This window comes from Syngnathus typhle, linkage group LG2 (assembly GCF_033458585.1).
Source record: "Syngnathus typhle isolate RoL2023-S1 ecotype Sweden linkage group LG2, RoL_Styp_1.0, whole genome shotgun sequence".
Classification (NCBI taxonomy): Eukaryota; Metazoa; Chordata; class Actinopteri; order Syngnathiformes; family Syngnathidae; genus Syngnathus; species Syngnathus typhle.
Genome location: NC_083739.1, coordinates 16,447,139 through 16,469,839, shown reverse-complemented (window position 1 = coordinate 16,469,839; position 22,701 = coordinate 16,447,139). Strand labels below are relative to the sequence as shown.

The window sequence follows — 22,701 nt, the reverse complement described above, 5'->3', positions numbered from 1 at the left end:
CATGGTAACCATAATAATTTAGAACATTTGCTCAATGCACAGTCTGCCTTGCCCCAGTGGAGCTACAGCTGTGTCTGCTTCACTTTTTCTGTTGAGAGGACACTGGAGCAGGGATTATAATGGAAGGATTATGTGCAACCGGTTATCCCTCATCCAGGCACAGGTAATCCAATCACTGGTAACCTTCCAGCACGGCTCGGACAACTCATTTTCTCTGGAAAAGCAGCACAGTGAAAGCTCAGCGAGGCACTATGAGGCCTCAATGGGAAGGCAGGTGACAGAATGCCATTCATTGTAAGAGGAAGACCCCTGAGGGGTAAGTTCTTTATTTTGAGAGAGAATAATTCCCAATTTTATAACAATCATAATGTGTTTATTTATCAGGTCTTTGAACACAGAACAGTTCGGTAAAGATATACCAAGAGATTATTAAAAGAGTTTTGGGCTTCTGTTAAAAAATGATACATATAGGGGGGGTAAATCCATGGTTAAGTGAAAACAAATGAGAGAAAAAGGATCCGTGTTTGTCTCTGTCTCAAAGCCAAGTGTGGGGGCGTCTTCTACCGTTTCGTCAAGCAAAACCTTTGGTAGTTATTTTTAATTTACCAAAACGTTGGAATTTTCTATGATCCGTGAACATTCTCTGATTATTATACACCTTATTTCGAAACAGCAACAGGTGCAGAAAAATGTAAGTGTGTATTCATTTCCATGCATGTCCAATCGTGCGGCATATTGCAATTTTCTCCAGTTATGGCCAACAGCTGACTGAGTGGCTAAGGGTTGTTCGGGTTCGTTGGCAAAAGTGGGCTGAGGTTGCGCTACCCTCCTCCCGGTTAATGTGCGCACAGACACCCGGATGTGGCCAGCATGATTGTCGCTCCTCGCAAGCTTCCGCGCTCGGAAAATGTTGGCAATATAACTCAGGTTAGCCTCGGATATACTCTCCAACGATGAGTTGGATCTGACGTGGAGCATTTCCATGTGGATTCGAGGATGCAAGAAGAAGATGAACTGTCAGAAGGTAATAATATAGATTTTTTTTTTTTTGAAAAACGGAGGAGAGTTGGTGCGCTCTTCTGTGTGCGTGCTTATGTGCGAGGGGATGTGCGCGCGCCTGCGTTAGGAAAGAAGAGCTGTACAATATTTTACAAATTTTGACATTACTTTTTGATGCCGTCTTTTCCTATATAGTGTCATTTGAAATGAACGGACTTAATTTTGCAACACCTTGCAAAGGCGCGACCTGCCTCGCAGAAAAGTGATGACCAGTTATTATCCAGCGGTTTTCACAACTACACACACGCGCACACAAATTACATTTATACACTCCGATACCGTGTACAAGAGAGGAAGATAAGTGATCTAAAATTGTAAAACCTTAGACTAAATGTGATAAATTGTTCTAGTATTTTATGTAATGACTCTCCATTTGGGGAAAAGCATGTAAGATTTGATTTACTGTTCAACAAAACCACCTTGTATGATTTACTGCAAGGTGTTTTTCTGAGAGAGTGAACTCTGCAGGCAGCGTGGATTCAGTTCTAACTCAGTGTGAATGATTGTCTGTAGCTATTTGTGCCCTAGTGACTAGTCCAGGGTGCACGTAGTCAGCTGAGATAGACTCTTCCCTGTGACCCTGAAAATGATAAGTCCAATTGGAAATACTTTGAGTGATGTTTTTTATTGAATGTCAGAGCTTCTTCTTGCTCCATTTGCATTCCAGTTGTCGGTTGAATAGCCGCAGCATATATGTTTTAGACTCATTATGATTTGAAGACTCATTTTTGGGATGACATAACATTACAGAACTATAGCTCCTGTGTGCCAAAGAGATGAGTCAAGGGCACCGTTTTTTTTAACGCTCAGTTTACATTGATTTTAATGACTCGCTCATCCATTCATGCAGACGGTCCTCTTTGCTCCCCCATGCTCACGCCACACCACATCGTTTTATTATTTGTGTCAAGCGTGAAAGCTCAAGGGACAGCGGTATGCTTTTGATTTGGTGGAATGTAAAGTTCTATTAGAAAACATACAATTGCTTTCCACAGAGCTATATAGAGAGTCTCCTTGTAAGAAAATGTTACATTTAGTCAAGGATCCCATTAAATAATTTATTTTCTCTCGGCAATGTTCTGGTCTGTTTGCATTGGTGGTTGAAGTGTGGCATTGGCCAACCAGATCGAGCATATGACTGCTGCGGCAGGACTGGAGTGTGGTTTTATGGCCTTGAAAATCATGAAATACGTATGTGTTTTATATGTACCAATAGCGAGAAAGAAAGTGTTGAGAAAGTGTTACCAACAGCCTTTTAAGATAAAAAATAATTCACACTCTCTTCTCTTTGTGGGAATCTGCATCTGTGTTGACGATCTCACTAATTCTTATGGTTCAGACATTGCAGTATATGTGGAGCCTCAAAATACGATACAAGGTCACAGTTTTTCTGTTGCAGTACGTCTGTAAATGTGCGGTGCTGAATCAATTAGTGTGGAGGCGAAGAGTTGGCTAAGTGTGTGTTTTTTTCACGATGGTCCATTTCACTTGGATTCAGCCGCTTCACTGGGTGTGAAGTGGGCCTTTTGAAGCATGACTGGCATATGCAGTTTGGAACTGGGCTCCATTAATGCTCCAACAATATGAGCACAGTTAACAAATGCGTCTGACATATTGCAACTTGGAAAAATCATTTCTAAGGATTGCAAACAATACTGTTGCTCTACATGGCTGCGTCTGGTTGGTGTAATTTCACTTATGAGAGCGTGGAAACTACAATTATTTTTTTATTCAAATTCTGATTTAATTTACTGTATCTTTCTCATTAAAATAAGTGTTACATTGTCCAATTTTGTCCATTTTGCATTACTTGGTTATTACCCTTAGATATGGCTTTCAAAATGCAATATAAAAATTCATTTGATGCTTGCTAACCTGCAAGCATTGTTCATTGCACAAATGTTGTTATTGGTTAGCATGATTGTTGAAGGTATTGCATATTTATTTGCTAATGTATCGCCTCTTTCTCGCTTGCTGTCTTTATAGGGGCACAGTATGCCAGCAACAAAAAGACCACTTCCTCTGCTGATGCCTCAGCCCTTTGGTCAGAAAGCCAAACTCATCTCCACCAACTCAGCCCACCTGAGTCCCTGCACGCACCCGCCAGCAGTGGAAAGCCCGTCGGCTCGTCTTACGGCCTACTGGGAGCAAAGAGTGGCGCCCATCTACCCGGTGGCACCGGTTCCGCTGTCAGCCCGGTTCTTGCTTGGCATGCGGCCATTAACGCTGCTCGCCAAGCACAGGGCGATGTTGCAAAGGTTGACTTGAGTCCACAGCGCACACCATGCGCCACCGGAGCGGCTCCTGTCGGCTCATTGGCACAGAGAAAGAGGCAGCAGTATGCCAAGAGCAAAAAACAGGGCGGGTCCACTAACAGCAGGCCACCCAGAGCGTTGTTCTGCCTCACCCTCAACAACCCCATCCGCAGGGCCTGCATCAGCCTGGTGGAGTGGAAGTATCCTTTCAATTTGGTTGTTGTGGTTGTTGACAAAATAATGACAATTTGACTGAAAATCAGTGAGTAAAATAATATTCCTGCATTATTCTAACTGAGGAGGGGAGGGAGAGCTATGAACTGTGCATCTAAAACAGGAGACAATATTTACCAAAAAACAGAGGTTGTTTCCAGTGGTGGAGCTAGAGGTGGGCCCGCAGGGGCACTGGAACCCCCCTTGAAATACTCATGGACCAGCTCATTGACTTTTGGGTATTTTTCCCAAATTCACATTTGCACTCATGCCCAAGGGAACATGTCACGAATCTTTATGAGTGTTATCTGACAAAATTTTGGGACTGCGTTTTTTTTGTGGTTTGTTTTGCAGCCCTACTGAGACATCCTTGCCCCTCAAGCCCCCCTCAAAGAAAAAATCCTTGCTCCGCCAGTGGTTGTTTTGCACTTTAGGTAGCTGTGATGGTTTTTTGTATGGACAACTCTGGAGGACCCCACAAGTGCAAAATGAAGTTGGAAGTAATGAAATCAGAAGACAAACAAACCGAACACGTTCCATTTTAATCTGGATGTGGGTATAGACTTTTCTGTGCAATATGCTGTTAATCCAAACTGATTTTGATGTTCCAACATTGTTGTAGCTATGCGCTCAAATGAGTTCCATTCTTATCTTATCAATTTATTTTTCATATACTTCAGTGTGGTTAAAAACCTTCCTTAACCATTTGACTTTCAGACCATTCGATATATTTATACTGCTGTCTATTTTTGCCAACTGCGTGGCCTTAGCCATCTACATCCCTTTCCCTGGAGATGACTCCAATTCTACCAACCAAGAGCTGGTAAGTACTGTACAGCAGAAAAGTATACAATGTGGGTAGTGATGTAATGGCTAAACTGTTACATGACAAATGCATGTGGTCTTTGTAGCGGAACAGATTTGCCTTTCAGGATCAAGTCATACTGTCAATCAGTCAACTATTGATTGATTCATGTGTTTTTCTCTGCCTCCCTCTGCCTCACACATTTCAAATATATAGATGTAGGGTTCGATTTTGGCTCTAAATTACCCATAGGTATAAATAAGAGAGTGAACAGTCATGTGTGGCCTATGATTGACTGGCGACTAGTTCAAGTTATAGTCAGCTGAGATAACCTCCAGCTCCCCATGAGTCCTAAACAGGATAAGTGGGATAGACAATGGATGGATAGATCAGTTGCTTTTTTATAGGCAGATTCTACATCTCCTTAGAAAACCATTCAGTCAGTGTTTGCTTTGGTCTCTGAGCCTTGTAGGAAGTGAGTGTCTCAGTAGACCAAGAGGAATTGCTAGTTGTGCACAGAGAAACATTGCATGTTTCATCAACAGATGGGGATTACTCACTTTGTGTGTATAGTACGTATGTGTGTGTGTGCACACATCATCACATCACAATGCACACTGTGTGTGTGTGTGTGTGTGTGTGTGTGCATGTGTGTCCATGAGAGTGAAAGTGAACTTGAGCACATCTCTCAGGGACATGAGCTCTATTTCATCATTTCTCTAATTTGTTTGAATTTTGAAAACAGAATTCTTAGCAGAAATACTGGTGTGTGGGCAGCGTGGTATCAATTCCCGCACAGTGGTGCTGTGTGACTGGTTATTCGTCTCTATACGTGTCCTGCGACTGGCTGGCGACCAGTTCAAGGTGTAGTCTGCCTTTTGCCCGATGTCAGCTGGGATAGGCTCCAGCTCCCCTACGATCTATCTATCTACATATATGCAACAGGCATGATGCAACCCGCGTTAGGTAGGTCCCCTTTATCGTCAAGTAGGAAGTCGGGGCAAGCTCGTTGTTGGCAACAAAGCCGATAATCATCAGCTTTGCGACCACAAATATGATGACACTTTTGTCAAATATCGTTCCCATGAAGGGTCGATGAGAAAACAGACTCTAATCGTCCTTAGTTGCCAATGTGAGTGTGGATGGTTGTTTGCCCATTTGTGCCATGTGTAAACCTGCAGCACGTGCGCCCCTCCCTCACCCGTGGGTTTGTATGTATGTGACGTCTTTGGTTTGTTTGCATGTGATTTTGCATGTGTGATTCTCAGAACCAATAGTCAGATTGCATCATTTTCCCGGTCGGGGATTAAAGGTTTAGAGGGAAGAGGAAATGAGAGTCACACTAAGCAGCATATGGCTTTGACCAACACGTGTGTATTTTTCCCTCTGTGTGTGTTTGGTAATGTAAACACAGTATTAAACACTTTTGGAAATAGAAATATGATGAGCCATGAATAGATATGCTCATGACAATTTTATAGAATTCCATATGACAACACTAGTCAACAGCAGATTTTAGTCAGAGAGCTTTATGAGCTCCTTAAACACACACACACACACACATGCACACACACACACTTTGTGCACTACAGAAATGTAGGTCAGTTAGAATTGTTGCATTGAGCCTTATTAGAAAATAAATTCCAGATGATAAGTTAATTTGAATGTTGGGCAAATGAGGTTTAGGGCACCACAGCAATAGTCAGACTGCAGACGAGCATCTGTCCAACAACTAGGAGAGGATTTGTTCGGTGACACTGTTCCCAAATTATTTCCTTATTATTCCTAATTTATTATCCATTAAAATCCTGCACTTTGGCTGTCTAGATAGCAAATAAAAAAATATTTTTCTTATCATTTTTCATGTCAAATTGTTTGCCATTGTGCCATGCAAGTAATTTCCCTGAGCTGTAATTGGTATTGTTGAACAGCCAGATTAAGAATGAATGACAGTGGCTGACTGGCTAAACATCTCGGCAATGTATAAATTGAACAAGTTTGTGCTGTGCGTGACAAATGACAACTTCATTCGCTGCCTGTAGGATGAATTTGTCCACAAGATGATTTGCTGTGCCAAGTTTGCGTCAGTTTTTGTGTACGCATAACACTGGTCACTATTTTTCTTATATAACTATATTATATAACTATTTTCCGTCTTTACTTCAATTGATTATTTTTGTGTGTTGGACCTCAGAGTAGGTCTGCACTCTCCTTCACCTTGTTTACAAGCACAGCAGGCTTTCGAGGCAACTGTCACCATGACGACTTGATTGGAGTGGAGTGTGCATGAACAGGGCTGTCAACAAGTATGTCAGGTTGAAGGCAGCTTGTCCAAGAGATTTCCAAAAGAGCCCCCAAGAAAGCAAGAGAAGTCAGAGGAGACACTAATGAGGCTTGAGGAGGATGGTAAAAGAAAAAGTACTGCTAGGAAAAGTAATTAAAATCATGCATGAGGAGAAAGAATGAGGGCAGGAAAAGGGATGGAGGAATGAAGAGCATGAGAATGGCATCATGTCTCACGTCACAATACAGGACGTAAGAGTGATGATATTGAAGAAATCCTATGTGTTCATCCTAAAATGTTGAAGTGTGTAACTTAAAGAATCACGTAATGGGATAGTAGAAAATAGATGGACGAATCCCTTGATTGTCTCACAAGGTGAAAATCAATGAACAATTAAAGAAGCTAATGTGAAGTGACGCTGTTGCTGTGGTTTAGCTCGGAAGTCTCCCTCTTGCTCCTGCAGTCCATTTTCTTCCATTTCATCTTGTATCAAATGTGCCCCCTTATAATGTTCGTGGACACATTTTCCTCCATTGTTGTAAACTGGTAGCATCTCATTCCTATTGTGATCCTGTGCAAAACAGCAAATAACTAAAGGTGTCCCGATCTAATATTGATATCAGAAAAAAATATCAACATGGACTCATTTTGCAATCAAAATCTGAGATAAAGATTTGAGGTTATTCTTTGAGAGAAGGAAAACAGTACATGTGTCTTATTGTCTTTTTCAAGCAGCACTTTAATTATGAATGGTTTGTGTAGCTATTGAACACACAGGTGTACCATTAAATACTGTAACTTATCATCATCATTGTCATGATATTATGAGCATGCTGCCATGTTCAGCAGTAACCACGCGCACTGCTGCTTTGCTCGGCCTTTCATCTCATTGTGGCTAATGAGAACACAATCTAATAGGAGCTGATTAGGCTGCTGGCTGCCTGCTTGAGTCGCCTTCCGTACGTTTTCCCAGCACACTCCATACAAATGATAATCAATGATGATGATGGTAATGTTGGAGTTATGTTCATCATGAAAGAGGAAAGGACATTTCCAAACGGTTTCGAATTTTGGAGGGTTAGTGGAGTTGCACAGATGTGACACATTTGAAGTGGTCAAGCTGTGATGACGCTCCTTCTGTTCATTCAACGAAAAGGAAAATGAGTTGCTGTCCAATAAAAAAGCTTCTCTAAATGTGTCATTTTATTTGGAACCGACATTTTGCTGTTTTTCCTCAAAGAGTTTTATACTCTTATATCCAGAAAGCTGGAATGACTACTTGTTTACACCATGAGGCTAACATCACAGCTCTGAGTAATACGAAGCAAAGTATACCAGGAGAGTCACAAAGCATTGAGTGTTGTGTCAGCTTCAGTTATTGTCACTGAGGTTAGTGGCAGCAAGTGAACCAGTGTGTTTGTGTGGTAATGCCAGCCTTTCAGTCCAATGAGTGCAGATGCATGTTCACACTTTAGTGTAAAGGCCAAGCTTGTTGGCCTCGGATTGAATCGAAAAGCCCCTTAAGAAAATGAAAATAAAATCATAGTCATTCTCACGTTGCAGACAATGCTCTGTTGCTTATAATATATTTGAGTGTGTTTGGTTAGCGTCAAGTCACCCTAAAACTAAATAAACTAAAAAAAAAAGAAAGAAAAAACCCGTAAATAAAATAAAATAAAATAAAATAAATTTGTAAATAAAGATTTGTTTAAACACCGCCAGTTCATTCGTGTTGCTACCAGATTTGTTTAAATGCGAGTAGATTACTTTTGTCCTCCTCTTCTCTTCTCCTACTCTGCTTTTAAACACCACCAATTACAGTAGATACTATAATTAATGTGATAACAAATTTCCCCCAAATTATTTTATTTTATTTAAATGATGGTTTGCTATCCATCCATTCATTTTTCTATCCCAGTTGACGTTGGGGCGAGAGGACTTGTACATGCTGAATTGATTTCCAGTCAATCGTAGTGCACATATTGACTGACAGCAATCACATCAATCTTTTCACATATAAACAGTGCGTGTAAAAGATGGTTATCTTAAAAAATACACTCATTGACTAAAACACTTAACACATTACAACATACCCAAGCAATCTGCTGGTACCATCTATATACGTTCCCTGGTGGCTAACAGCCGTATAGATATGACAATGTGATCGGCACTTGAGGGGGTTATTTTATTTCTTGCATTATAGAATAACTGTAAATAATTCACTCAAATGTTAAAAGAATATCTTTTAAATTATCTGGTTGATGCAGTGCCCTGTAATGAGAAGAATGGGGCCTAGGAGTGCTGTATAACTAAAACACTGGTGCTTGTACAAACACCAGTCAATCATGTTTACAACAATTCATTACCTCATTAACTTTAAATGCTGCAAATACACATCTGTAAGGGGGAGGGGGAGGGGGTCCTTCAGCAAAATACAAATGTTTCCTTCTTTTTGCTGTGCCACTACAACCACTATTCACGACTCATTCAGGATTCATGTGCAAAAAAATATCTAGGACATTTCATTTATCCTCTGCTGTACTTTGTCCTGGCTTTGGCCCTAGTAAGCGGAATTTCTTGTGCGTTTCCCAAAAGAGAGGATTTGAAGGCTTACACGATGCGCTGCTCCTCCTTAAATCAATTAAGCTGCTTTTCTTTCTCTCAGCAATGAGGGTCCAAGCCTGCGTTTTGTTGTCATTAGTGAAGATTTAGATCATCTTGAAGTCATGGAAGCTAAAGATTAAAGAAAAGCAGCAAAAATTATTTTGGTTCCCACTGCAAATAACGTTTTTGCAAAGAAATAGTATGGAACTTCACGGTTATTCCGTCAAGCGTTATTGCAGGGACTCATCTTTCTTGACTGTCCCAGGTTCAAGTCTCATTCAGTGCCCACACATATTTAAAAAAAAGAAGCCTTATTTCCATGGCAACCGTATCCTGACTACAGCTGTACTATATGGCTCACAAGGAGATTACTGTGATTATGTGTGAAGATTTTTCCCCCCCATCTTCATTTGCGTATTCCTTCAAAATATAATGCAAAGGCTGGATGGTCTCATAAGGAAAATACTGTAAAAAATACAGCTGCTCCCAGAAAGTAGCCAAGATTCTGCCCTTAAAAAGGTTCTAATGCTCAACTGATGGGCTCTCTCAGAGAAGTATTAATTCAAAAGTATGTTTATTATTGTAGTTGTATTGACTGGAGTGCATAAAAAATGACTACGAGTGTGCTTGACTCACAAACCTTATATAATCTTCTTCTCATCTCACTTTCTTGATCTTCACATCCATTGGTTTCCACACCCCACAATGTCACGCATGACTGTGGCTTGAACTCGTGCATTTTTGTGCTAATATTTTCTTGAAAATTATGGTTGATCCTATGACTTTAGGAGCGTTGATTTATCAAATATAAAATGAGATGATTGCTGTTTTTTGTGTGTGTTCTCCTGAATCGGGCTCCAGCGATTCCGTTTATGTTTCTGCCGTGGAGACCGCTCACCTCTCCTGTGCTGAATTTAAAGGGATTGAGGAGCTTCAATTAGCTGGAAAACAAGTTGGCCGTGTTCACGCTCACAACGGCGCAAACATCTCTTTGTAATTGCGTCTGAGAAAATACCAAAATAAAGAAAACCCATGCATCAGTTGGACTGGTTTTGTGCTAGACTTGTGCTGGGCATGAAAATAGGGCACCATTCATTTGTATATATGTATCAGCACATTAGTGGTCATGTGACTGCATCGTTTGTGGTCTCTTGTAATCTCCACACTTTGGCTCATACTGTGTCCGCAGTTCAACAAGTTGACGAGCAGATATTTCAGAGCGAGTGTAAACACAATCACAACACAGCCGGGAAATCTCAGCATCAACCTCATTGTAATTTCTACGCGACTCACAGCCAAAACGTTGATAAAGTTTTTAGTTGGAGGATTCAGTTACTTTTTAATCAATTTCCTGTTATTTTGTCTTCAAAAAAGAGTCTGCAGTGGCATGTTTTTAAATGGGGCCACTGGAAGACATTTACCTATAAAGGATTTGAGATGACGTGTCTTAAACAGAGCTGTCTGTTTACTGCCCGTGAATGACCACGTCCCATTCAAGAGCACTTGCTGTGTTTACGTCATCTAAATCAGCACAAGTGCTTAGCTTAATGGGCCTGTAAAGCTGCCAACTCGCTGACCCTTTTGCATGGCATAATGCAGACATGAACACAGAGAATGAGTGTATGTGCGTGTGTGTGTGTGTGTGTGTGGGAGAAGCAGAAAGACAAGTGCTCATGGAGGCGAATACAACAATGAAGGTGTTCTCTGTGAGAGAGAACGCAAATCGGACCGACGACATAAACACAAAAAAAGTAGATTGTGTGCAGGATCGTCCAAGTTCAGACACCTGTCTCTATTACCCAACCGAGTTGCCATGGAAACTTGTAGATTGTTCAAGCCTGATCTTTGAAATATGCTTTGAAGGAAACATCTTTGCTGTTGGTAATTTTCCATCCATCCATACACTGGTTGTCCATAAAAAAAAAGAAAAATAAAAAGAAATATTAACTGAAAGAATTTAAACAAAAAATCCATCCCCATTTTCCTTTTGCTTCCACTCTGTTAACAGGAAACAGTCGAATATGCCTTCCTGATCATTTTCACTATTGAGACATTTTTGAAGATTATTGCCTATGGTCTGGTCATGCACCAGAACTCCTACGTCAGAAATGGCTGGAACATGCTGGACTTTGTCATCGTCATAGTAGGGTGAGTTTTCATTTTTCTTTTTGATTCTAATTTTGTGTGTATATAGTACTCACACCCCTTAGCACACAATCCTGAAAAACGTATGACACACACCCTCATTGAAAGTTTCCCCCCATTTTATTTCACATTGTCATGATATATTTTTCATTTAATGCAGAGTAGCAATTCAAATTATAAAATGAATATGTGTAAAACATAAACTGTTTTTATTTTGGTCTGTCAAAATGACTGATATTTGGGCCCTCTAAATTGTACATGTACACGGGAGAACATCTCTCTCACACTCGTTCCGCTCTCCACAGCTTGTTCAGTGTTGTCCTGGAGATGATAACCAAAGACGCTGACTCAAGCGGCCAGACAGGAGGCAAGCCTGGGGGGTTTGATGTCAAGGCTCTCCGAGCCTTTCGAGTACTTCGCCCTCTTCGCCTTGTCTCTGGCGTTCCAAGTGAGTGGACACACATCATGTTTAACAAGTCACAGCCATTCAAAGTCGCATCACACAAGCATGGACATATTCAGAGTCTTCAATTTTGTAATGTGAGAGAAAGGCCACACAGCATAGGGAGATCAGGCAAAAAGAAAGCCGAAACTAAAATGAACCCGGGACCTTTCGACTGTGAGGCGGATGTGCTGATCACTTCCTGCCCACTTGTAACTAACAATAACAGTCATAACCCAGGATGTGCCACTCGGATCACTCCTCGACTCATACAAGACTCATGCTTATGAATCGAGAAAATAACCCAGCCTGTAGAGGATTCCTCCTCTGGGTCCTCACATTTCCATAGCAACGCACCATGAGGAGGAAAGATGAAGTTGAACTGAACTGTAAGATTTTCACATTTGGTTTCAATGAATATTCCATTTCTGGGAAAATGCAATCATCACATTCTGACCTCTGACAAGAAAAATCATGGCCTGAAACGTGTGAGGATCAGCGTGTGTGTAATCCCCTCTTTCATCCAATCATTCGTCCATATTTTCTGGATCATCTTAAAACATTTCAGCAGAAACGTTATGTAAAGTAAAAGCCAAAACCTACTGAACACACTTTTTGTAGTAAATGTACGCCATCAAATAAATAATAAATAGTAAACACCCATATGTATAGTAGAATAGATTGTGGTCATCTGACTTTCACTTTTAACATAATAGCAAGGCCCATTAAAAGAGCAAATAAGGAAACCCGTGTTGATGTAACATATCACTGCTCATTTGCATTCGGTACAGTTGCTTGAAAGTAAATTACATAGTGGAGAGAACACTGAGGCAAAAAATGTCAAAGAGGCAACTCTGATGAGTGACATTCTATTAACTTCATTGTAACATTGCTGAAACAACAAATCAAAGTGACCCAAATGTGTAGCCATATGAGGGCAGATTGATTTTGAAATGAAGCTGCATTACAATAAACAAAAACAGATTTAGAGGTTATGCTAAAATAAAGGCATATGCACCATGCAAGTTAGTTCATTTATATAACTCAATCAGAGTTGGGCTTTCTCTGATAAACACTCACTTGTTGTGCGTGTTTGCAGGTCTGCAGGTGGTTTTGAACTCAATCATCAAAGCCATGGTCCCTCTGCTTCACATCGCTCTGCTGGTCCTTTTTGTCATCATCATCTACGCCATCATCGGCCTGGAGCTCTTCATTGGCAAAATGCACGCTACCTGCTATGTGATCAAAACAGGTGAGGCTTTGACATGACTTGAACTTTTTTGCCATTCAATAAGGACGCATTGTTAAAAAGGCGGATGTTTGGTATGGATGATCCGTCTTTAGCATACATACAGGCTTTAAATCCACAGAGTTAATGGACATATTGTATATCGCAAATACTGCAAGCTTAAAGGACAGATGGTGGCTCCTATCCATCCAGCGATTAGAGGGCTAATATCCACCTTTTTTTTTTATTGCTTTCATAATACAAATGCGTATACTGTATACAAAGGATTACTTACAGTCGGGAAGAGCTGGGTTCAAATAGTGTGTGGCATTTGCATGTTCTCGCATTTCCATGAGTTTTCTCGCAATGCTGTGCTTCCTCACACATTCCAACATACTTGTAATTGTGAGTGTGAATATTTCTCTTTTTCTTGTAATTACTTTTTAAATGTTTTTTTTTTGCAATATTTTTAGATTGATTTTATTTTGAGCTATTATTTATTTTTTTCGACCCAGCCGCTTTGGCTAATTGGTCTTGCGCTGTGGGTTATCTGCCTTTAATTGTGAGTGTTAATAGTTCTCGTTTTCTTGTAATTACTTTTTAAATGTTATTGTTTTGCAATATCTATGGATTTTTTTTATTTTTAGCTATTATCTATTTTTTCAACCCACTCGCTTTGGCCAATTGGTCTTGCACTGTGGTGTATCTGCCATTTTCTTCTGGTACAATTTTACTCGTCAACAGTTTTGATTTTGATTTGATGTCTTTTATTGCAAGTTTTCAGAGGGATCAGACAAAGATATAAACAAAATAATAGCAGTACTGTATACTGTATGACAACTGAAACACTACAGGGATTTAGATTAATCAAGACAGCAAAGTGCACTGCCTCACAGTTTAGAAGTTCATATCTTGGGTTCCTGTGAGTTTCTTTAGATACATCAGGTTCTTAATTCTTAATTATGATTGTCTTGTTCAGGTATTCTGGCAGAAGAGGAGCCAACGCCATGCGCGGTGTCCGGCAACGGTCGCCACTGCACACTAAACGCGACTGTGTGCAGAGAAGGCTGGCAAGGTCCCAACAATGGCATCACCAACTTTGACAATTTCTTGTTTGCCATGCTCACTGTGTTCCAGTGTATTACCATGGAGGGATGGACCGATGTACTCTACTGGGTAAGATTAATCATAGTAATGCAACATGATAAAGACACCCAAAAAAAATCTCACAGGTTTGAGGGGTTGAACCTCAGCTCTGGCCTTCCCTTTGCAGGATTTACAAGTTTTCCCCATTCCAAAAGCATGCATGTTCAGTTCAGTTCATCCATCCATCCATCCATTTTCTGAACCGCTTAGTCCCCACGGGGGTCGCGGGCGTGCTGGAGCCTATCCCAGCCGTCATCGGGCAGTAGGCGGGGGACACCCTGAACCGGTTGCCATCCAATCGCAGGGCACACAGAGACAAACAACCATTTGCACTCGCACTCATACCTAGGGACAATTTGGAGTCTTCAATCGGCCTACCAAGCATGTTTTTGGGATGTGGGAGGAAACCGGAGTGCCCGGAGAAAACCCACGCGGGCCCGGGGAGAACATGCAAACTCCACACAGGGAGGGCCGGATTATCCACAAGAGTGTATATGAATGTGAGTGCTTGTTATTTATCTGTACCTTTGCGATTACAATGCATACACATCTGGAGCGATGAAGACCATACAATGTTGTCTTGTCGTCCCTCACTCTTGTGGCCTTCGTCATTGTCCTCTTCAGCCTCATGTGTTACCATGCCAACGTCATGCCAAGGCTGTTGGTAAAGCAGCCTACAAATGACATGACAAATCTAGGAAGATTCAATGGACAGAGTTGAGGGAAAGGAAAATTCTGATATTCTGTCTTTTTGATGTCTCAAACAGGCATGCTGGTTTGCTTTATTGTACAACTGCACGCTCATAAAATGGTAAAATATTTTTTGATAGGAGTTTAACCCGTTTTACTTTTTTTCTTTGTGTGTGTTTCTAGATGAATGACGCGATGGGTTTTGAGCTGCCGTGGGTCTACTTTGTCAGTCTGGTCATCTTTGGTTCTTTCTTTGTTCTTAACTTGGTCTTAGGTGTCCTCAGTGGGTAGGTTTCTTCTCTTGGATTTTAGGCCACTTTGTTGACTTGTGACAACCATGACCTAGCTCTATGCGCCCTCGCTGTATATAGGGAATTCTCCAAAGAGCGAGAGAAGGCCAAGGCACGAGGTGACTTCCAGAAGCTGCGTGAGAAGCAGCAGCTCGAGGAAGACCTGAAGGGCTACCTGGACTGGATCACACAGGCCGAGGACATTGACCCTGAGAATGAAGACGAGGGAGATGAGGAGGGAAAGCGCAGCAGTGAGTTTCTGAAGTTTAATTCACTATTCGTACACTTTGACACCAACTTACACGTATCAAGACTTAGGTCTCCAAAGGTCTTGCATCGGTGCAGACAAGGCTCATGCAAGACTATTCAGTGCTTTTCGTGTCTGTTTTCTTTTTACCTTTGCTTCTTCACTTGTGTTTGCATCCGAAACAATGTAGTATTTTAGTCAATGATTGCGCCTTGTAGCACTGTTAGTTGCTACTAAAGTTTGTCCTCCCCAGAATTCTTTTGCGTTTCATGTCTACTCTTGTTCCCAACTATTTCTACAATGGACTTGATGTACAGATTTTTAAGCATTTCATAATTGGGTTCCACCTATCTCTCTCTACTGTATGCCATATGTTCTAATAGTAAGATTGGAATAGTGCTGCTGTCATGTAGCAGCACATCCCACAAAATAAACAAATGAGTCATGATCACAATCACAGTAAGGTTAACTAAAGCTGAGTGTCACCTCAGTATTTATGGTCATTTCTTCTTAATAAGCGGAAATAAACCATCATTTATCATTTGGTTAAAGAATGTTTTCTGGCCCCTATTTCTGGCCTCTGTTCCACTGCTGTGTACTGACTCGCTGCTTCCTCTGCTGTCTGGCTATGTGAACTGCATGTTGTTAACACCAAGGGGTCACGTTAGCAGACCTCACCGAGAAGAAGAAAGGAAAATTTGGTTGGTTCACCCAGTCCACAGAGACACAGGGTAAATGTGTGTTTAACCCAAATGGTGTTTTCATGCACATTGTGTCAATCATTTGTCATGGAATTTATTGGCATGATTTTAGTTCTCCACAACATTGGTCTGTGTGTGCTCATATCTCATCCCTTCATCACCATTTGAAAATACCTTCACTTCACGATGACTTTATTGGACAATATATTGAATGTATTGCCAATCTTTGCCCAAGTTGTTTTACATAGATTTACATTTGTCTACATATTAAAACAAGATAAAAGGCAACAAGAAAATATTTTATAACGTGCGAAAGACAAATGTGATAATTTCAGGACACAGGAAGTCCTTGTTCTATTTCGTCAATGTATTTTTTTTATAGTGTCTGGTTTTTGTGTGATTCAACAGCGAGCGTGCCCACAAGTGAGACCGAGTCTGTGAACACTGACAATCACAGCGAGGATGACAAATGGCTCTGCTGTGCTCCTTTGTGGTGAGTGACATATCGCATTTTTACCGACCCTTTCACGTGTTACTTACAGTATTTACAGCTGCAACACAGCGTTGTTAAAAAGTTTCATCCTCTGTTTTCCTCAGTAAAAAAATTACTAAGTCAAAATGCAGGTTAGTACCGCGGTATGATATCACCCAGTAGGTGTATGTGCCTCATCCCAGTGGATTCAACTCATCCTGCATGCCTCGAGTTTCTTTCATTGTTTGAACTCTACATTCATCCCCAATGTTGTCCATTCCTAATTAAATGAGATTCACTTATCAATGAATGCATCATCTGTCGTATATTCTTGATCATGACTGACCATGTCCGTTTTGCATTCATTACGTTTCGTTCCATCCTGTCCTGGTCACTGATGGTGTAGTGCAGTGCTTCTCAATTATTTTCTGTTACGCCCCCCCCCCTAGCAAGAAGAAAACTATTCGCGCCCCCCCCTCCCCACCGTGACTATCCTAACTTGTCTTGTAAGTCGTAAAATGTTGCACTGTCGCAAACGTGACAGACGTAACAACGAGAGCGCCACTGCCCCCTGCTGTAGTAAACGCGCAATTACACTTTATTCTAGTACTGCCAAAAAAAAAGCCTGTTCCCCAGGGTCACACGCGCCCCCCCAGGAATAGCACCGCGCCCCCCAAGGGGGGCGCGCCCCACTATTTGAGAAGCACTGGTGTAGTGGTACACTCGCCTGACTTCCTTGCAGGCAGTGTGTGTCCACCTCCGCTCAGTGCAAGCAATATGATTGCCTGGCGAGGGTTGAGTCTGCCCTTTAAGCATTGTCGCGACGTTGTACAAGAAAAGCAGTGTAAAAATGGAGGACTATGTGTGACATTTTGTTTTTTGTTTGTTTCGGAAGTCGTCAGGGGCGACGGTGGAATCGTTTCTGTCGCAGGAAGTGTCGCGCCGCAGTAAAATCGGTGACTTTTTACTGGCTGGTCATCGTCTTGGTTTTCCTCAATACTCTCACCATCGCCTCCGAGCACTACAACCAACCGGACTGGCTCACTGAAGTTCAGGGTGAGCTGAGTTTCTTCCTTTGTAGCTTTCAGTCTGTTTGTTGTACAGTTCAATAGTTTTTTTTTTTTTAATTGTCATACCGAGTGAACGGAATAGTCCCTTTTGATGGCAACATAGCTATTTTTGTTTCCAAATTAACTTCATTTCTCTCCTTGCTTTTTCAGATGTCGCCAACAAAGTTCTCCTGGCCATGTTTACTTTAGAAATGCTGGTGAAGATGTACAGCTTGGGGCTGCAGGCCTACTTTGTCTCCCTATTCAATCGCTTTGATTGTTTCGTGGTGTGCGGAGGCATCATCGAGACCATCCTGGTGGAGCTGGCCATCATGTCTCCGCTTGGCATCTCTGTTTTCCGTTGCGTCCGTCTCCTGAGAATTTTTAAGGTCACACGGTGAGCAGCAGTGCGTCCTGGTGTTCTGCAAGAATAATTTGTCTTAATCCTGAACAAAACAAGATACAAGATGGATGGATTCTCATGAACCTCTAATTTTTTTCAGCCACTGGGCATCACTGAGTAATCTGGTGGCCTCTTTGCTCAACTCCATGAAGTCGATCGCCTCGCTGTTGCTGCTTCTCTTCCTCTTCATCATCATCTTCTCCCTGCTGGGCATGCAGCTTTTCGGGGGCAAGTTTAACTTTGATGAGACGGTGACCAAACGGAGCACTTTTGACAACTTTCCTCAGGCCCTACTCACCGTGTTCCAGGTGAGTGGATCCGGTTTTGGAGCTGAGAAATGAGAAGGGCCTTCCTATGTTGTTCCCATCAAGTTGGAGGCATACCGTTTTCCAGTATAACTAACTAATTGAAAATTTGGTCCAATTTTATTCCTCGTGTTTTACTCAGATTCTGACAGGAGAAGACTGGAATACAGTGATGTACGACGGGATCATGGCGTATGGTGGTCCAGCCTCCTCTGGAATGGTGGTCTGCATTTATTTCATCATCCTCTTCATCTGTGGAAACTGTATCCTGCAGATCACAAACTTTGGCACATTCAGCTGAAGAAATGCTCATTGTGGGTTGTTTTCATATTTTCTTGTTCTCCACCATTGATTTTTTTCTTAATCCCCATGACAAGACATCCTGCTTAATGTGTTCTTGGCCATTGCTGTCGACAACCTGGCTGACGCTGAGAGCCTCAACACAGCCCAGAAGGAAGAAGAAGAGGCCAAGAAGAGGCGGAACAGCGCCAAGTATGAGCTTTGTCTCAAATGATCACAAGTGCTTCTGGCTAACAGCACATTTTCATCCCTCCAAAATAGAGAGGTGGGCACAGAACACAGAGTGGAATTAGAACAAGACACCGATGGCAAGACCAAGGTAGACAAGCATGTTCATGACTTTACATCGGTGTCCGTCTCTTTTTTTTTTTTAACTCTCTGACAATGTGTGTAGGTGCCAGTTGAGTTTCTACTCGAGGAGGACAAAGAACTTTATTCTGCCAATGACTCACCAGGTGAGATTAAAATTAGGATTAAAAATTATATTAGGATTCCTAATAAATAGCTGTTGTTTTCATGACTATTGTTCTGTTTTTAGTGTGTTGTGTGGATGACGACAATGGCAACCTCCCAGATGTCCCAGTTGGGCCCCGGCCCAAGAGACTGTCAGTGCTCACCATCAAGGAAAAAACACCTCCCATCCCAGAGGGCAGCGCCTTTTTCATCTTCAGCAGCACCAACCCGTGAGTACAAAGTCGAATTTTGACCACTTTAAGGTTCATATCTGTGAAGTGTTTCTGTGTAGTTGAAGCAGTTACTGTAAGCAATGGAGGCTTTGTAGATTTTGGTAGGGATTGAGGAGTGAGGTTCCCCTGAGCTGCTAAAGTTAGCACATCACCTGAGCTTTGGACCTTTGGAGCATTTGTTGTCATTAGTTGGACACAACAGTCAGTGCAGCAGATGAAAACAAACACACTGTTATACTTGACTCACTTATTTGAATGGGAAAATATTTTTGATTTTCAGACAGAAGGCATTTGTCTGTTGAAAAAAATGAGGAGAAACAACAATCAGGAGAAATATACCAACTGATCCGCAGGCTAGACTCCAGCGCTGCGTCGTCCAATAAGTCACCACCTCATTTGGTTTTGTGTTGCGTGTGGGTAATTGGACGAGCTAGCGGGTCCACATGAAAGAGACACTGTTGCCCAAATTACACAAAACATGACGCTTGAGGAAAGATGCATTTTTCAGGTTGTTCGCATATCTTGCTGGCTAACCGCGTGCTGCAGTGGTAGAAAAGGGGTCGAGTTGATATTACTAAGTAACTAAATTGATGGAATGATGTTGCTCAGAACATTGTGGGTATATAGTGGATCCAACAAAAAAAAATTGTGTAGTGATGATTTAATTGCTAGATGGAGGTCATATCACATTATACGATGATTGTCTTTTTGAGTAATTCCGATGGCCATTCTTTAACTTCTTCCTTATGATTCGTTGTCTCTGAAATGTTGCAGGTTTCGTGTGTTCTGCCATAGGCTGATAAATCATCAGATCTTCACCAACCTCATTCTGGTCTTCATCATGCTCAGCTCTGTGTCTTTGGCTGCCGAGGACCCTATACGCAGCTTCTCTGCACGCAATATTGTACGTAAACAACATCGGCCAATTGTCTGGAAAAGTTTCTAAAGTCATACGTAACTAGGCTCTTAGCTGTCTCAAAACGATATCATCTGGCAAGTCGTAGAATTCACGACTCATTGGGCCAGATTTACTAAGATTACAAATTGCGAACAGTGTTGGAGGCAGTGTTGCACGCAATTTACTAAGTGAGTGTGGAATGGATGCATCTGTCCATCCTGAGTAACAATGCAATACAAAATTGGGACAGTACACCAGAAAAAAATTGCTCTGAAAGAAAACATAGTCATACGTAATTTCGCACAACGTCCTGTGACTGGCTCCAATTCAGACCCAAGGTCATTCAGAAACGACGACATAACTGCATCACTGAATGGACAATATGGCAAGTCAATTTTTATTTAAAAAATTGCGTCAAAAATGTTTATGCAAAGAGACAAGATCAATTGTTTCTATTGCGTCTTATTGTACCTACGCCTCCTACTTGCAACAATTGTCTTAATTAAGTAGAATGGTGCCGGTTTACACTTTTAAGACATGGTATTTAAAGACACAAAATTATCCACCACAATTCCTCTCAGGTTTGAGAAATCACAAATGCACAAGCTAAATAAATCTATTTACACTTTTTCTCAGTATTTTCTGTATGTGTGTACTGTAGAAACATGCAAAATGAATTGTGTGGCTATTTTGCCGATTTGGTTTCTTCGATTCACATGCTTCCACATCTGTGTAATCAAGTTTGTGCCCATCTTGGCTACATATGTAAACCTTTAGTAAGTCAGGCCCATTGTGTCAATCTACCTGTCAAAATTGGTCAAAATGTAAACTGGGGGAAAATAGATAAATGAATAAATAAATAAATAATAATTATAAAAAATATATATATATATATGTATATATCTATCTATCTATAGATAGATAGATAGATAGATAGATAGATAGATAGATAGATAGATAGATAGATAGATAGATAGATAGATAGATAGATAGATAGATAGATAGATAGATAGATAGATAGATAGATAGATAGATAGATAGATAGATAGATAGATAGATAGATAGATAGATAGATAGATAGATAGATAGATAGATAGATAGATAGATAGATAGATAGATAGATAGATAGATAGATAGATAGATAGATAGATAGAGAAAAAGAGAGAGAGAGAGAGAGAGAGAGAGAGAGAGAGAGAGAGAAATATATACTCATATATAGTATGTATAATATAATATAAAACTGTTATTTAATGATTTGAGCTTACAGCTCATTTAAATTTGTTTGGAAATGACCTCCTGCAATATATTTTAATCTTACTATTAGGATGCACCAGTGTAACCGATACATGCACTATTAGGTTAGAAAAACAGTCTGACTGCCAGTAAAGTAATGTTAAAATTTGTAGTATTTTACATGTGTTTGTGTTTGTCATTTCTAAATGTTGTACAGAGGACCCCCGCATATTTGTGGTATTTTCTCCTGATCCCCCATCTTAAGCGCAGTTAAAAAAAATAGAATCTAATGCCAATTATAATGAGTTAATGATTTGAAGAATTTTGCTATTGCCAGTTGGTCCCTATCTTCCGCAAATCGCGCAGGTCCACTGTACCATCTGTCTGTCTATCCCAATATAATTTTTCATAGGTCAAATGTTATGCTACTCATGGTCATATAGTAAATTAAGAACTTGAAAATCTGACAAATTGAACTTTCTGGATCAACACCAGCTTGTGCTGAAGCTGTTTCGGCTCAACCCAAAGCCATTGCAACCTAAACTCATTAAAAATTGGTGCAGAGCACACATGAGCTCGTGTGCGCTCGTGTGACAAAAATCAAACACAATCACTGTGCTGTTGTCCCCAGAACGTTTTGATGACTGCAATTTGTGCATTGCCTTTTGCAGATACTTGGTTATTTTGACTATGCTTTCACGGCAATCTTTACTGTTGAGATCCTGTTTAAGGTAAATGGTGTGTGTGTGTTGTGTGGTGATGTGCTGGCTAGAGCTTCAGTAACCTCCTGCGTGCTTGTGTCACTCTGATTGCTTCCTCAGATCCTAGGCTATGCAGACTATGTCTTCACTAGTATGTTTACATTTGAGATCCTTATTAAGGTAAACAAGAGAGCGTTGAGATGCCTCTGCAAAATAAGATTAAATGAGTAAATACGACAATTCCAAGCATGCTGCATATGCTGCCCACCTTCCCCTTAGTAACGGCCGTATGTCGTGTTGTCATGGCGACAGTTCGTCAGTATTATTCTGTCTCTATTTTGTATTTTAATGTATTTGAATAATATTTCCATTTCTGTCAAGGACTGTTCCATTCAAGCCCGAGTCTAATTCATTGAACACATCGCATTTTTCTTTATAAAACTGAGAAAAAAGAAGACCCCCCCCCCCCTCGCTTGTTTAAAAACTTAGTAAGGGGAACATTTTTAAGAATTCAATTTTAATGCGTGAAGCATATTCCAATTTTA

At 41.0% G+C, this 22,701-nt stretch overlaps 1 protein-coding gene across 3 annotated transcripts in view; it reads left to right on the top strand.

Annotated features, from left to right (window-relative positions):
- Nucleotides 1-22,701, top strand: part of cacna1db (calcium channel, voltage-dependent, L type, alpha 1D subunit, b) — a 41,506-nt gene that overhangs the window by 2,962 nt on the left and 15,843 nt on the right. The window contains exons 1-21 of one of the 3 annotated variants that reach the window (XM_061297382.1): nucleotides 740-1,024; nucleotides 3,046-3,514; nucleotides 4,245-4,350; nucleotides 11,229-11,368; nucleotides 11,671-11,813; nucleotides 12,907-13,059; nucleotides 14,015-14,211; nucleotides 15,055-15,158; nucleotides 15,243-15,412; nucleotides 16,518-16,602; nucleotides 17,477-17,637; nucleotides 17,802-18,027; nucleotides 18,134-18,341; nucleotides 18,481-18,601; nucleotides 18,716-18,830; nucleotides 18,900-18,957; nucleotides 19,033-19,093; nucleotides 19,177-19,321; nucleotides 20,099-20,228; nucleotides 22,127-22,186; nucleotides 22,277-22,336. In XM_061297382.1, the coding sequence (XP_061153366.1) occupies nucleotides 997-1,024; nucleotides 3,046-3,514; nucleotides 4,245-4,350; nucleotides 11,229-11,368; nucleotides 11,671-11,813; nucleotides 12,907-13,059; nucleotides 14,015-14,211; nucleotides 15,055-15,158; nucleotides 15,243-15,412; nucleotides 16,518-16,602; nucleotides 17,477-17,637; nucleotides 17,802-18,027; nucleotides 18,134-18,341; nucleotides 18,481-18,601; nucleotides 18,716-18,830; nucleotides 18,900-18,957; nucleotides 19,033-19,093; nucleotides 19,177-19,321; nucleotides 20,099-20,228; nucleotides 22,127-22,186; nucleotides 22,277-22,336 (2,940 nt within the window). In that variant the 5' untranslated portion in view covers nucleotides 740-996. Of the gene's footprint in view, nucleotides 1-739; nucleotides 1,025-3,045; nucleotides 3,515-4,244; nucleotides 4,351-11,228; nucleotides 11,369-11,670; nucleotides 11,814-12,906; nucleotides 13,060-14,014; nucleotides 14,212-15,054; nucleotides 15,159-15,242; nucleotides 15,413-16,517; nucleotides 16,603-17,476; nucleotides 17,638-17,801; nucleotides 18,028-18,133; nucleotides 18,342-18,480; nucleotides 18,602-18,715; nucleotides 18,831-18,899; nucleotides 18,958-19,032; nucleotides 19,094-19,176; nucleotides 19,322-20,098; nucleotides 20,229-22,126; nucleotides 22,187-22,276; nucleotides 22,337-22,701 lie in introns of those variants that run through there. The other 2 variants (XM_061297393.1, XM_061297402.1) reach the window with 2 other exon arrangements.